Source organism: Nesoenas mayeri, assembly GCF_963082525.1.
Source record: "Nesoenas mayeri genome assembly, chromosome: 12".
Lineage (NCBI taxonomy): Eukaryota > Metazoa > Chordata > Aves > Columbiformes > Columbidae > Nesoenas > Nesoenas mayeri.
The window spans coordinates 18,062,887-18,079,603 of record NC_137547.1 but is presented as its reverse complement, the minus strand read 5'-3'; the positions used below and the strand labels follow the sequence as shown (position 1 = coordinate 18,079,603).

At 39.6% G+C, this 16,717-nt stretch overlaps 1 protein-coding gene across 1 annotated transcript in view; it reads left to right on the top strand.

The window, feature by feature from the left end:
• The window catches only part of PEPD (peptidase D), a gene marked incomplete at both ends in the record, with an annotated part of 129,684 nt that overhangs the window by 26,486 nt on the left and 86,481 nt on the right, over positions 1 to 16,717 (top strand). The window contains 3 exons of the mRNA XM_080351659.1: positions 760 to 804; positions 7,968 to 8,043; positions 9,568 to 9,614. Coding sequence (XP_080207785.1) covers positions 760 to 804; positions 7,968 to 8,043; positions 9,568 to 9,614 — 168 coding nt within the window. The remainder of the gene's footprint in view (positions 1 to 759; positions 805 to 7,967; positions 8,044 to 9,567; positions 9,615 to 16,717) is intronic.

The window sequence follows — 16,717 nt, the reverse complement described above, 5'->3', positions numbered from 1 at the left end:
TTAAATTGTAAGCAAAAAACCCCTTGAACAATGCTTGAAAATCTGTTTGTGTTCCAGTTAATTACTCAGCTTTTTACTCTATTGGCCACTGTAATGTTATTGTTTGGAGAGCCTCAGAATAGTTCCAAGAACACATGAACTGCTAATGTAGAAAATAAACAGGAGGAAAAAGTTGTGCGCGAGGCCAAGGTGAGATGGAAGCTCTTGCTTTGCCTCTTCTGTAGATCGGAAAAGACAAGAAGAGGTTGTTTTGCTTTTCACCATCCTGTAAGCAAGCTTGTTTATCACGTGCCATGTTCCGTGCACACAAAAACCGAAAGGCATAAAACAAAGGATGTAACTAGCAATTTGCTGTGTTTAATTTTGTTGAAGAGCGTTTGATGAGCAAGGTTAAAATCGCAGCACAATTTTGCTCGAAAGGTTCCCTCTGGAGGCTGATCTGGTCCAATCCACACTCATAGCCGTGAATTTTGTCAAAAGAAGTTTTTCAAATAGGTCCTGAACATACTGTTGCTCCAGTTTTTGCACATTCTTAAAATATAAAAATAAAACAAAATACCAGCACAGACAGTATGAGTGTGTGCACTCTCCTCATGGGGATCTATACGGATCTATACTGCATCCCAATACAAGATTTACCTTTGCAGGTTTTCACATCCTTGGGGAAGACACTTAAAAGAAGAGAAGTAAATATACAGTCTTTGCTGTTGTGTGTTTGGCTGTTTTTAATGTATATATACTTTTTTTTTTTTTTGTTAGATTTAATGTGAACAACAAAATCCTTCATCCTGAAATTGCAGAATGGTGAGTAGCATAAAATCTTTGACTACTGTTGAATGTGCTTATGTCCTATACCTTCAGAGAGACTTCCTCAGCAGAAGCCTCCTAGTTTACTATATGAGTATTAATTTTAAGCTGATTTCATGTTGTGGGGTGGAAATAATTTACAGAAGTGAAAACAAGGCCAGGTAACAGCATTGAAAAGTGAGGAATTTATGTAACATCTCTTCAACATTGTGTCCGGATATATGTTCTTTTGGAGTTAAATCACGTTCTTCTAAATGTGAATTTGTATGAATAAGAAAATCACTGAGGATAATTCATGTTCTACCAATGGAAATCAAAGTTAGGTGAAAACTGTGTCTGAACAGGTAATATTTAATAGGGGGTTATTACTTCTCCAGGATTTATTTTAACAACATTAATTTTGTTGAATTATTCTTCATGTAACTATAGTTTGTAATTCTAGGGGAATTCTGCTGTAGCCTGTCTAGAATAGACAAAACTAAAGAGTGTGACTAAGTGTATTAGCAGCTTGCAAAGCTACTATATTTTGCCAGTTTTCCTCTTTTGGTCACCATTGCTGACTTTGTTCTCTGAATTGCTTCATAACTTGGGATTTCTAGTTTTCCATTTAGGAAAGGGACTGAGAAAACAACATAGTGGATTTTTGTCAATGAATTAGGTTTTTTATTAATCTAGAAATGAGAAAGCAAATCCTTGGTTAAGACAGATACGCTTGGAGTTTTAAAATAGGCACAGGAAAGTGTACCTTTTCACTATCACTAATTTGACTGATTTTATGATAACCTGTTATTCTGTTTAGTGTTTATTATTAGCACATATGCTGAGAACGATTTTCTGTCTGCTGTATTCATCTACATCTAGTTGCCAGCTTGCAAGCTGGGGAGATGTTTTTTGAACAGCAGTGTGATTTCAGAACTTGTAGAATTTGAATAGGTCACATTTTTATTGTTACAGCCATTTTTCATTGCTTAGCATGACATTGGAAAAAAGTTGTGGAAGGAAAGTGGGAAGCAGGGGAACTTTGCTGAGACATTTTTGTGTAACTGAGTCATGGGTGGACCCGGAGACTTGTAGTAATGGGACTCATTGCTTCCAAATCCTGCTGATAAGTGCAAGGAGGCATGTGAGAGCTTTGTAACACAGAAGATTGCTCAGGGTACCGATTTTTAAATCTTGCCTATTCTGTCCTTCTAGAATTCAAACCCTTCCTTTTCCAAAACAAAGTTGTTATCTTAGATAATTGATTTCCAAATCTAAGCATTGGTCAACCTTTGAGGTGGAGAGTCGTGACTAACGTAGATGGAACATGAGTTCAGCAGCCGATGTGCAGGGATGCACAAATCAAAGACAATTAGTAATACTTGGTAAAGAAGGAGCTTAGCAAAAGACCTGTTCTCTTTTAGAAATATCATTAGTGTTTACCTAGTCAAGCTCCTGCCATTACAGATGTTGATAGGGAAGATACAGAAATGTTCATGCATGCTTTGAGACCCCTGATGCTGTGCTATGGTGCTTCCAAAAATAATAGAATGAGTAAGTCACATTAGAAGTTCTTCGTAGCATCTTACTTTCTTGCAGAGGTGTCTGCTGCCAAGTTCTAGTTGCTTGATTTGGTGTTGGGCTGGAGTTTGTTCTGTTGTTTAAGATGCTGAAACTTTCAGCCTCTGCCACTTCATTACCATGTGCCCAACAGCCAGAGGACTCTCTGGGACCTGACGAACCATTTAAAGTGCAGAGGAGGGAGCTGCATCCTCAACCTGACAGTGCCATTTCTGTGCTCCTCTTGTTTTTCTACCTTTATATACTTGATAGCAGAGAAAAACAAGGGGCAAGAAGGGACACTTGAAGAAGGGCCTGATCTGACTTTCAGGCTTTTGATCTGTAGATACAGCAGCACTATGGGGAGAGAGATGACAATTTTAGCTGTGTAAGGCTCTGGATTAGGGCTACAAGTGTGTTCCTAAGCCAGCTTTCATGCTGGTCCTGTCTGCCTTACCAGGGTGTCGCCTGATAAGCTTTTTCTCCTCTGTGGTTTGGGTTAATGGGGGATTAAATCTTCTTCAGGAAGCTCAGGGATGGTCAAACATCAAGTCCATGCCCTGAGGTGGTACCGAAACAGACGGAGCATCGAGGCAGTAGAAAAGCAGGACTTGCAGCTGCTCATCATGGTGCAGAGAGAATCTGTTCTGTGAACTGTGAGTGCCAGCCCGTAATCCTGATTTAGTGCTGTGATCTCACGGAGCAGAGGTGCTTGGTACCTTCCCTCCACCTGGCTGCTGAGGAAAGGGAATTCTCAGTGAAGCCAAGTTCAGGTTTGCATTCAAAAGTGTTTTAAAAGGTTTGGTCAAGTTTGGTGGCTTTCGTTTGAAGTCAGAAGTATGTTAAAGACCATTGTTGGGGATTAAGCATCTGATTAAATCAACGCATGAATGACAGGCTGTGTGCATTAAAACTTCCTAAAGTAGAAATTTCCTTGGAATGTCAAGTTATAGCCCAAGAACCTTTCTTTGGAAAGCAATAACATTTTTAAAATTAAGAATAGTTTTCTCTTAGGAAGATTAATTTTTGGGGGGTTATATTCTAGGCTAGAAAATTGCTTCATTTGAATCATATGCTTGCATAGATGCATATAATTTCAAATTCGGCAAACTCTGAACTCCTGTGTTTTACACGATACTTGTCAGAAAAACTCTGGTCTGTACCATGCTGTCAAAACTGCCAACCAGAGGTGAAAAGGCTGAGCTTTCCAAACCAGCCAGGGGGAACTGGGAGCTACAAAAGGCAACTCCGGTATTATATGGTGTTCTAAGAAAATGCAGAGAAAAAGGTTCAATATTGACAAGGGACAAAGCATTTGTGGTTAAGGATCTCTTGCCTCCCTTGCTTACTCATCTTTTTTCAAGATCCCGATATTTTCTGACTTGCTATGAAACTTAAGGATAAAACATAAAAGAATCTGACCTTAGACTGGATTTCAGCAGTTTGCAGAGGGTGTTTTAATTTTTTTTTCATTTTTTTCATTGATTGAGTGTGTTTTCAAACACATTTGAACACTTTCATTTTAAACTTCAGGCCTTCCATTTCAAATTTGATACTGAATGTATACGCTAAGTATTGATTTCATTGTTTTGAAAAGAAAATGTCATCTAACAGAAGACAAACTCCAAATGTGCTCACATTATCTCCCTAGTAACCCAAAGGCATTTTTTCTGTACCAGCTCTTAGCAAAATGGCCTTTTGTTACTTTAGTATCCCAGTGTCTGTCTACCATGATTTTGGTGGTGCTACAAGATAAACATTTAGCAATGTATGGCTCATTTTATACCCGTATATACTGTCTTTTCCTGTGACCTCAATGAAATTGGATTTGATAGTTACACGTGGAAGATTTCATGTATTTTGGATTTTGCATTACTTTGACGGAAAGCCAGAATTGTTTCTTTGGGGAAGGTGAGCTGTGTGTTGATGTCTTAAAGCTGGGCATATGCTTCTTTTATTTTCCGAGGTTTATTTACGTTGTAAACCTCTTAGCATAGAACCATAGAATGGTTAGAGAGATCATCTAGTTCCAACCCCCCTGCACCTTCTGCTGGACCAGGTTGTTCAAAGCCCCATCCAACCTGGCCTTGGACACTTCCAGGGATGGGGCATCCGCAGCTTCCTGGGCAGCCTGTTCAATGCCTCACCACCCTCATGGGGATGAATTGCTTCCCTATATCTAATTTAAACCCACCCTTTTTCAGTTTGAAGCCATCACCCCTTATCCTATCACTACATACCCTTGTAAAAAATCCCGTTCCATACTTTTGAACTGTTTCAAGATGAACTCCTGTGTTTGCTGTTCATGCAACTGTCTTTCAGAATCGTACTTCTCCTTTGCAAATGTGCATTACTATGTTTATTGGCTTTGATGCTGATTCAGTTAGCAAGTTTTTATGTGAAAGCTTGCAGAAGGGCATGAATATATCAACTAGAGAAATTTCTATAAATAAAACGTGGAAAGGCAACAGCAGAGGTGAAAAAGGGCAAAGATGAGGCAGGACTGCGGAGTCCGTGTACATGGGCAACATCTATAGTTAATAGGCGGCCTGTAAACGTGATGTTTCCAGAAAGGCAAGGAGGAGTGGATATATCCACATGTTTTCCATGCACATCACAGAAAGCAGCCTTAAAGTGTACACACATGTACTATAAACAACAAAACAAGGCAGCTGATAAACACGGAGCTGGTAACCGGGAACTAACAGTTGGCATGATCAGGCGTGGTGAATGCGCATGGAGAATCAAACATTTGTGTATCTTTGAGGAGAGCGCTGGTTTAGGAAAATGTAGTTGAGTTACGCAAGTTTCAGCCTCATAGGTGCCTCAAATTCTGTGTCCTCTTGACCACCTGGTAAATGGAAAAGAGGTTGTGCATGAAATTTGGTATCCAGACACTTAAAATGCCCAAACTTAATTTTAGGACTGAAATGATACTTGTTTGTAGTAAAGCTGCTCTCTTCTGTTTTATGACTGAGGAAGAAGAAATGTTTTTACACTGGTAAAATGGAAAAGGAAAGAAGAAAAAGTTAAAAGTTACAGGTCAATCCTGACAGTAGGAAACTTATGCTCCTATTCTAACTGGATTGCACTGAGTGTCTTGCCTCTTAATCTGACAACTGCGTTATGTGCTGAATCTCAACATTTTTGCAACCGTGTTAACTGGAGCCTGGAAGTGATTTGTCCCCATTAATATATTAATGAGTGTATGGAGATTGTGTAACTGCTCTGGAAACTGTTTTTAATAGAAAGTTGAAGTTCATATTCTTGAACAAAGGTGGGACTTTCTTCCTAGCCTTAGCTCAGAAGTGGGGGAAAACCCCATGAGAACTCTGGACCACTCATCACCTGCAAGATTGCCCAGCAGTGCTAACCACAGACTAGCAATGCTTTGATCCTGGCTTGGGAGAGCGTTGCTTTTTGTGCCATCAAAACAGTGAGAATGTGCTGAAATACGTGTCCTCCTGCTCCTGAAACACGCTGGTGGGAATTCCATCAACAGCACTACTGCAAACAGCTCAGGAGCCCAGTGACTTTTTGTTATCTAGTGGAGGGTGGAGTTGATCGTGTTCTCTGCCCGACTGTACATCCTCTCTCTCTTACCTGCTAACGGTTGGGGAGGGGTTTTTGTAGGTCTCAGAATTACTAAACATTTTCTGTAAAATGTTTCAGTGCTTGACCTTGTGTAAATGGAGGTGCATAAAAAGTCTGTCTGCGGCTCGGCGTAAATGCAAAAAGATAGGTGTGAAGTTATGATCTAAAATAAACACCTTGACACTGAAGCCTTATGACCTAGTCAAGTAAAACAGGTGTTAATACTGTTTGCACTTGCTGTTGAGCAGTTACTGACTTGTATTACTGGCAGATCCCACTAAAGAGATTAGACAACTGAATTATGAAACAACCCATTCTTCGGGCACTTGCAGATCAGGGGTATGTACTGTATATTGAAAGCAATTTAAAGGCACATCAAACAAGTATTAAATTATCCTGCTAGCACATGCAGTCTTCCAAAGAACAGGATTTTTAAAAAATCTATAAGCTTTTGCTACCTCATTCTAACATGAATATATATTTCTTCATGTCTCGACTGAACGGCAGAAGCAGAAGTTTGCTCCCTCACCCCTGGTGAGCAGATTACACCATCCCAGTGCAATTATTTCATCTCAGCCTGCATTTTAAAACCTTGGTTGTACATCATGATTATTTTGTGTCGTATTCCAATTGACTAAGAATGTCGCTCCATTCCCCTCTACTGTGTTTCTGTTTGTGAGAGCATTTCCATTGCTATCAGCATTTTTACCTTCGCTCTTGCCAGAGAAGTTGTGTTTGAAGGGGAGTGTCTGTGCCACACAGCGATGGGTCGCGGTCTGTGGGAGATGCTCTTATCGCACATCAGAGGCACTGGTGGCTGAGAAACCTGTTTCTGGACTCATTAAAACAAACTACAGGAGCAGAAATACAGTAAATAGTTTTCTGCAGCAGTGTGAGTAGGAGCATGTTAGAATAAAAAAGGAGGGTCTTGGTGGCAGTTTCAAAATATAATAGTTGTGGTACTTTATATATGTGTGTGTATATATATATATATATAACTGCTGCAAGCTCTAGAGCTGGAAAATACAATTTAAAATATTTTCATGCAATTCAATAGATGTAGTTTTGTTCTTTGTGAGCAGTGAGTTTGTATTGCACGGCTGCCTTTGAGATGGACACGAGGAATATTAGGAAATCACTGTGTGTACAAGTGGTAAGAGTTGGTGGCTTTTAATAGAAGGTGTTGGAAGTATGTCTGCTTCCCTGTTCATGTCACACCAAATAACCGCTTTTATTTGAAATACATGGTAGAAAGCAGTGTAAGTAGGTAAGAGTTTAATGGTAAATTTTTGAGATGGGTTCAGAACAGAGTATCAAGGCTCATAAAGAGACACAAATTCAGTATCTCATAATGCATGAAGAACAGGATGGGGTTTTGGGGGGGATTGATTTGCTTTGATTTTATTTTCCCCCGGAAGCATGTGAAGGAAAGTGGACACTGTGGCTGTAACTGCTGCTGCTGTGGTTCCTGAATTTCATGTTTTGAGTTTTTAAATACCAAACAGAAATAGCATTTCTTCACACACCCCTCCTCCTGCCTTTTGAAGTATTGCAAATAGGTGGGAGTTGGGGTTGTGCTGAATAGAAATTCTGGAGCTCTGGGAATTTCATTGTGTAAACTAGTTTCAAATTGTGTTAAAAGGTAAATAAAGTATGCTTGTAGAATTGTTCTGTTTGAAGTAGTGTTTGAGTCACGACAAATGCAGAAATACATTGCCTTTGTTCCTCATGTATTGTCAAATGAGCTGAAAAAGTGTTGGTTGGGCCACTCATTTATTAGTATTAAAATAATGCAGGCCAGTATTTGAAATGCTTGTGACTTACCTTTGTAAGATTGTTTTGCTAATGGTGACTCAATGCCAACAAGACTTTGCTGTCATGAATACCGCAATAGCTCTTTGTTCTTGAGGGGTACTTGATCTAATTTTGCCATAGGTGATGCATATTATTTTCAGGTTTTTTAAATTTCGTATTCTTAAGCTGTGAAGTCACAACCTAACCTCGTATCTGTTCTACTTTTCTTTAAGTCGTGTGATTAAGACAGACATGGAGTTGGAAGTTCTGCGCTACACCAATAAAATCTCCAGTGAAGCTCATAAAGAGGTAATGGATCCTTTACTGTTAATAATTTTTGCTCTTAGTGTAGCAGTGGTACTCAGAAAATGTTCCCAGCAACCCTGAATTGCTTAGTAATAAAATAATGGAAAGGCTGGATAGAAATAAGAGGATAATATCCCTCCTATTACAGCCCAGTAATATACCTTGCATTGTCCTTGAACTCACTGGTGCATTTGTGATGTGTGAGAAATGAAGTGTGGTTTTGGATAAGAGCAGGAACCCCCAGCAGAAGGTGACCTGCTTGCAATCTATCTGTCTTGTGTTCACAAATTCCTGTATAGTGATGGAGAAAGAAGAGATCAGGGAGATTATTCTTCTGGCCCTTGTCAGCATGTGCAGTTCTGAAGAGTTTAACTAGCAGGTTACTCTCTCCAGTTCTTTGCAGACTGAAGGAGCGTTTCCATGCAGTGGGGGATAGTGCAAGGGTTCTTCAGGGGACTCCTCAGAGATGGGTATGTCCCCCAGAGCAGTGCTTCACGATGCTGTTCTGTTAATGTAGCAACCTGGTGAGGACACAGCCACGCTCTCAGGAAGGCCACTCAGGTTGGACCTAACAGTGGACCAGTGGGGTCATATTGTCCTACTGGTATTGATGAGAGAATTAACTTGTGGGTCGGTCCTGTGCTCCACATAGTGATGCAGGGATGCCGTGGCTTCTGAGTGATGACCAGAGGGAGCTTGGGTAAAAGTGGGTGATGAGGTTACTGACTCAGCTGTTGCCTTTGCTCCTGCTCCTCAGATTTCTGCACTGTGAAGTGTAAAAATATCTTAAAATGAATATTGTAAAATTGCAAAGTCTAGGGATAGTCATTTGCATTCATTCTCCTTGGTCCTTCATCATCCTTGAATCATCTTATAGAATCTTAGAATTGTTTTGGTTGGAAAAGACCTTTAAGATCATCAAGTCCAACCATTAACAATTGATTGTTAACATCATTTTACCACATCTGAGAGAATGTCTTGAATAGAGCAGCTGCCTAGAACTTTTATAATACAGAAATAGGCAAAGGAATAGAACTGGTGCACATTCCCAGCAAATGTGAGAACAAAAATCAGACTTGTGGGTTGTAAAACAGTGTTGACTCTAGTAGTTTTCTGTTGATTCAGACTGCAAAGTATAAAAGAGAATCTTCCTCTATAGTATATTCCAATTCACAGTTTTGTTTTGCTGCTGTTTCCTAAAAGGAGAACAAAAAGACTTGCTGCCAAGTTCACCAGAGCTTTCAGAATTAAGTGTTGGTATTTGGATGAGCTGCACTTCATTAGGATATAGAAGTTTGGCAATTAAACTTGCTTTATTGCTGGAGACTACAGACATTTATAAAGATTAAAATGAGTTTGATTTTTAATGTACTTTTAAAGTGCATTTACTGATGTAAATTTAAATGAAGTACAGATTATATTTTTGTAATATAGGTTCCTCGGGAGATACCTGGTCATAAGTCATAAATTTATAAATATGAGATTCCCTCCTGCTGTGAATGTCCCATGTTAATCTGTATCTTACAGGTAATGAAGGCAGTAAAAGCAGGAATGAAAGAATACGAGCTGGAGAGGTAAGAGTTCTTTCAATAATTGTCATAAAAAGGAGAAAATCTCTCTGTAGTAGGGATAGAAGCAATAGTTGAGGCAAAGCAGTAGCATTGATTCAGTTGAGACTGAGAGCTCATTGCTGTTTGAAGACTCTTGTAAGCATCATTTTATTATTTTGAGGTGGTACTTCATCAGTTTCAAACATGTATTTGATGATGGTTGATTATTTTTTGGTATAGCATAATTCTCTTCCTGGAGTTTTAGTAATTTACAGAAGCTTTACAAAATAGCTCCTATTATTGTTTGAAACCATCCAGTAAAATCATGTTTATGGATAAACATTGCCTTTATGCTTGTTATGCTTAGAAGACTGCCACGTGTGAGAGTTTAAGAACCTTATAAAAAGCTGTGTTGAATTACATCTTGCCTGCCATTACACGTCAGCTTTACCTGTACTTAGCCTGTACGAGGACCTCATTTCAGAAATGTAATGGATGTTACTACAGCTGTTAAGAAATCATTAAGAATACAGCATATATCTCTTATATTGAAGAAAACATGCAGTACAGGCAGATATCGGCAGGATTGGCTGCTCCAAACTGATACACTAGTGATCTGTCTAGCTACAAGGAAAACATTGCCTCCTCTTTTAAATCAATATTTACATTAGATCATCAGCAGCCTGTCTTATACAGCACAATTTTGATCACCAAATCCATTTATTTTTAGCTTACATACAATATTTTCATTTTTCAGACTGTGTAAAGAAGAAATAGAAAATAGCAGTAATATCTCAGTCACTGTTGTTTCTTGACAGCAATTTTTCAAACGTTAGTAAGCAGGCTAATTCAGCACCCAGCGAGGGGAAAATAAAGTGACCGCAATATTTGTCATCAGGATTTCAGGGTAGCTCAAAATACAAACAATGCCCTTCGAAAATATGCAATATGGAAAAACGATGTTACTTCTAAACAGCTGCAATATCTGCAGACTCTATAGTCTCATACCTATAATTTGTGCTTCAAGTTGCAGTTACGTATACCACCAGGTAGCAGGAAAAAAATTGTTGTATGCATTTCCTCATTAACTTCACTAATGAACCTTCTATTCATGTTCATTTTACTCATTGCCCATGCTACACATGCTGATAGTAAAATTTTGGTTCTTGAAGTCAATCGTAATCAAAAATTTCCATAGAGCAGAGTTTGTTCTCAAGTGCTTTTAAGTGTCATTATCGTGGCAGTTTAGTTCAAATGTCATGCGACAGCTACACATGTAAGGCTACGAGATACATGGCATTTTCACTCCAGTGCTTCCATTCTTCTCTGTCTCGCTTCTTCCATACACATCAGTGTTTGGAAATGATTCTTTCTATCTTTCAATTAAAGAAAAATAAATAAATGAGGCAACTGTCTGTTAAACCTATGTAAAATTGCCTCCTGTTGTTCCATATGTCTCGATAGGTTATACTTCTTGAATGAGTTTGAGGCTGTTTCACTAATGAAAGAGGCCTTGGCGGGCTAACTCTGTAGCATATACCTTGGAGAATATAGTTAGAACTTCAGTTTCTGTTGCTGGTGGAATTCATCCCTGTGCTGCAGTTTCTGTTCCCTTATTGCTTAGGGGAAAAGGGTCCTCAAAATGTAGAACCATCATTTCCGCGCCCTTCTGGCCAGTCTAGGAAATCTCTATATGCAGATAAATTCGTTAACGTAGTCTAAGAAGCAAACTTTTAAAGACCTAAAAATAGGTAACATCCAAAAATAGACAATCTTCATTGAAATAGCAGAGTTTTTAAGGTGGGTTTGTGTGTGGTTTTTGTGGTTTTGGTTCTTTTTGTAGTTTGTGAAGGTGGGCTGTTTTTTGGTTTTATTTGTTGTCAACAGGCTGGATAGCTTGCATTGGGCAGCTTTGGTACATCTGAAATATAAGGGTGCAGAGAACGAAAATTCTTAGTCTGTATAGGTTTGTCAAAAGTATTCCTACTTATATTTAAGAGATCAATTAACACTGAATAAAGGTTTTCATTTTCAGACGTTTCTAGGGCTCCTAGTCCCTTTGTGCAGGTTTTCTGAATTGAGTGACCCCTTCCCCAGGTGCATTTGCACTTCCTACTCATAGCTGTGAAATTATGAATTTTTGATATTAATATCTATATCTCTTGAAATGTGACCGATAAACTCACCTTCTTATTGCTTTACTTCATTCTTTGACATAGCATATGTGGGTTTGGGTGCAAAGCTGATCTGACCCTGTCTGCTAGGAAGACTAATGCCAGAGAACTCAAATGCAATTAAAATTTTCCATTACTACATGTAGGACCGAAGCATTGCCTTTTCTTTCTTCATTCAGTTAAGTAGCCTTCTTATTAAAAATGAGCAATTTTAATTCTACTGTATCATGCAGCAAGAAAATGTTAAAATACTCTAGCAAATGTATCTAAGAGTCGACAATACATAAAGCCAGTTATATTTTTAGGATTGGGATTATTCTCTGAGAAGTAGTTTGAAGGAAATTAAGTAAATTATTGAGAAATCTCTAGATAAGCGAATAATTTTTATTTTGAGGGTTGAAAGCTATCTTCAGAAATATGCTGGAAGTACTCGTCACTATTTAGGTCCCCTGGTAAATGACTTTGAACCAGTAATGTGTTAATGCTGAGATAAATGAAAAATGTACGCATTTCACTGTAAGTCCAATCAGCCCTGACTTCTTTTTTTTGGGTTTGATGTTATTTAACTTTAATATGTAGTCAGTTGACTTTAAGGAGACAGCCAAGGCAATTATCTACAAACAGTAGTTCACAGCATGTGTAATTGCGTTTAAAGTCATTTTGGTAGGTCAGATTCTGGATTTTCTCTGAAGTGTGTATAGTTGTGCTTATCTCATGTTTAATTAATCTTCTTTAATTAAAGGCTTTTAATTATGAAACTGCTCTGTAATGAATATATTGTTGAAATACAGCAAAGTGATAAAAGAAATCTCTTTAGCTCAAGAAGTGTGTGTGAAAAAAAATTTGTGATTTAAGTGTTTATATGTAAACAACAATATTTTGTGTCTATATAGATATATACACTTAAAGTACTAATTAGGACCTGCAGTCATCTGTTTGAGGATGCTCTAAAGCGCTGGAGATACCTTCTCTAGGTTATTTCTTATCAATTTATAGAGTGTTGCCTCTTCATCTGCTCAGTATTTACCAAATGAGGTTTTGACTCTTCTGTGCATTTTCTTATTTGTTCATTTTTTTATTGAAGAGAACAATGTTAAGATGGGGATGGCTACTAGGAGTCGTTGATCTGATTGGGACTGGCATGGAAGTGTATGCTGTGTCAACAGAAGAGCAACTTGCGACACCCACAGTGTCGGACACGCAGCTTTTGTGCGTGTTGCCTGTTTTCTTGGGGTTTTATCCTGTTTTTACTGGCACTGCAGGCCCCGTGATAGGAGCGTGTGCACAGTCCTGAATTCATTAATTGATAGTGTAGTCATCATTACATTGATGATACTGGGCAGCACTAAGACAGACCTAAACACTCATTCCCTTGTCCTAAATCTCCCTGGATTATTTAACTATCTCTGAAGGCTCTAAAGCTGCTGAACACGGGAGCACCTCACTGTTACCGTGCAGATACTCGCAACCGCAGAACCTAGGATCCAAAAATGTGGATCCTGATCGTGTAGAGTGGGCTCTTCTAAAACAAAGGAGGAATTAGGTACTGTAAAGGGCAGGTAGTGTGATGTGCGGTGTCGGATGTGATGTGTGGCATCGGATGTGGTAACAGTACTTTGCATGCTGTTTCCATCAGTGAAAACAGCAACGTAAGAAGAATCTGACCGTACCCGCTCAGAGGATACGTGAGTCTGTAGCTCTTGGGCACTGCTCAGGCACTGATGGTTTTATTGCTGGTGTGCTATGAGAAGCTGCTTCCTGTCCCTGTGTCTGCTTTCCTCCCTGTAAGGTTTGCCTGTGTTTCTTTTTTATGCCCTTGCATGGCTTAGTGTGAAGGTTGGTACAAGTGATGGAGCAGCAGCCGGTCACCACCAGCCAGCTGGAGAGGTTCCCAAGTGTGACGCTGAGCTTCTCCAGATGTGGTTGAAGGGGGTTGAGGGCTGGAATTTATGTAGAGCGTACCAGCCAAATCAAAAGCTTGTTGCCCAGCTGTAGAGGTGCCCCCTCCGTATATACCACAGTGGATCATTAGGTCTGTACAACCATACAAATAATCGTGGTGATTCTGTAGTAGTTAATACTAAACCTAAACTCCACTCTGCTGTAACAGCAACAATTTGAAGAATAAAATGGCAAGAAGGCGGCTACAGAGCTTTTTCCTTCTTGGTTTACAATACAGACTATTTTTACACCTTGCTCCTCTTCCCAGCTGAGGCTGATAGGAGTTCTTTATCCCTATTCTTTTCAGTGCTGTCTCGATTCCAAAGCAGAGCTTAGATTCTGAGATGAGTTGCTGTCACATCTGTCAATGTTAAATTTCACTATCTGTGGAAGTCTGAGAGTGCTCTCACGGATTATGGCTCTCATCTTTCATTTATCTCTTTCTCCTCTGCTTCAGTGGAACAAACTGAAAATAAAACATATATGTTATTTCACTAGAGAAGACAAAATAGCCAGAATAATTTTATTTTCCTTTGGGCATTTCGTTTTAGTGAAATGCTGATTATTTTCGCTAATCAGGATTTGCCACTTACTGTCTCCTGATAGCTTTTGCTCTTTGAATGTTCTTGAGAAAGTCACAGACTTCTGCAGCAAATAATCTTTAGAAATATTTCTGTTTTTTTCACAATGCAGATTTTGTATTTAGAATTCCAGCTCAAGCATAGCCCTTGTAAGTCCTTCACATAAGCATGTGTGGATAGTAAACAAGAATGCCCATTGCAGCTGACAAAAATACACGGGTGAATTCTTCACAGTTGCTTTTTGACATGGGGATGGTGTTGAATTGGACCATGACCCTCACTGGTATTTGTTTACAGGATTTATTAAACAAGAGACCAGCACTGCATTAATCTCAATCAGCACATCAGTCTGCTCAGGTACTGAAATGTGATTTTCTTTTTTCTTTAATTTGTTTTAAGCAGTTGCCAGCATTGTGTAGCCTGAAAATGGCTTGACTGCCTTGTTTCCCAAAGCTGCCTCACAATTAGAAGTGATGGGGTTTTAAATGTATGTTACTGCTCCTGGTCCGGGACCAACCGGCTGAGCCGGGGTTTTGTACCCAATGGAGATAGCAGCTCAGGGTCACCCAGCCCTTCCTAAACACGCTGGTACGAAATGACCTACAGCAGTCCAGGGCCAGGTAGGCAGTTTAGGGCAGCTCTGACAGCATGTGTTGGGGAGCTACTAATTGCCGAGGTCAAGCGAGCCCCTGAATCTCAGGTGTCCCATGCCCAGACGGATGTCGGATATAATGTCTCTGCTGGGAAGAGCGACAGGATTCAGAGAGACACTTGCTGCAGCCTTCCCCTCCTGCCCACCTGCCCTCAGGTACAGCTGGTCCTTTGATGCTTTAAATTAGACTGTCTCTGCTGATTTCCTAATCCAGCTGTATTGAAGTTGCAAATAGTCTTAAATCCGAATTTAAAAATTGGTTTAGAAAACCCGTGAGTATTGTCCCTCTTCTGTGACCCCCAGAGGCAGAAATGCACATGTGCACACACTCGGCTGAGCAGAAGTGGGAGCGAGGATGGAGACCTCCTGTCTCAGCGCCTGGTCTGCTTTAGGAGCGTTGCTTCTCCATGATAAATCCACTGTAAGAGGTTCCAGCTGCCCCAGCCCTTATAAACACGTCCTCGTTTGCAGTCACGCTGTGCTCCCCGTCTCCCCAGCTGAGAGGAGAAATGTGGGGGACAGAGACCTCTTGGGGAGGGGAGTGTGGGGACACTGTAACCTCTGAGACCAGATTTACCTGAACTGGCTTGTGTGGTCATAGTGATTGATGGTGGACTCCATTAGCTGCTGGAGGGGAGCAGAGCAGTTCCAGTATATTCCCAGTAAAGTCTCAGAGTTGTTCCTTTGCAGGAGGTCCCGTGGCAAGCTCCTATGTTCTCTCTTTCAGTAGAGGACAGCTTGGTTCACCTCCTGGGTGTCACTTTAATTAGCTCTTTGTGTAGAAGAGTGCTGTTTAATTGGCACAGGTCTCTTTTGTGACTTGTGATTGAAGTTCCAGATAATTGGGTTTTATCTTCTACAGAAAATTTCTGCAGTCGGACTGTGTGAGAACTTTAAAATAAAAACTGTCAGCCCACAGATACTGAAGAACAGTTGCCGTGCTGGTATTAGAAAATGGTTCCCTTCAAAAGAGACCTATGGATGGATGCGTGTAACATGCGTGCATACAGAACTGGGCTGGTTCGCATGGCAAGATATAGCCCAGCTTTAAATACTGTGTCATTGTATGTCCTTACAGGGTTGTTAATCCAGTTAGTGCTGTGATAGTTCATAATTACATTTTTATTATCTTTTTGGAAATCAAAAGGTGGTTGCAATTTTATTTAAATTTTGAATCTGATTGAAAATTACAAGCAATATTAATTTCTATGGGTAATTTGTAGAGTGACTATTACTCTTATTTATAGTAATGAAAGAACAAGCTTTCTTCTCAAATTAGCAATGATCTGTTTTTACTGAATCTAGTGTGGCATTGAGATAGTGAACTAATTAGCATTACTAATGACAAGCTGAGATTGGAGATATGTGAAATGGAACTCATTGTAAAAGACAGCAGGCTGAACTGATTATTATTTGCTGTGGATTTTGTTCATGCTTGTTCAGACAAGTCAAAAGCAAAGTTTCTGCCATATGTGAGGCTTTATCTGCATTGTGAGATTTAGTTTGATAATTTTTGCTAATTACTGTCAAAGCAGACAGATCAGAATTCTGTGTTCGTTGACTCTCGCCTTTTGATAACTAGAACTGCTATGTGACCATGCTCAGTGACTAGAAGCCCAGCTTTAAGGAATTGGGTAGAATACCAAGTCTGCACATGAATAACATGGTGTCGCACACTGACCTTCTGTAAATCAAAACCATTTTAGACAGATGGAAATGCACAGATTCTGTTCCTTGCTGCTAACATGTCCCCTCTGCATAAATTCTTTTCCAAACTGG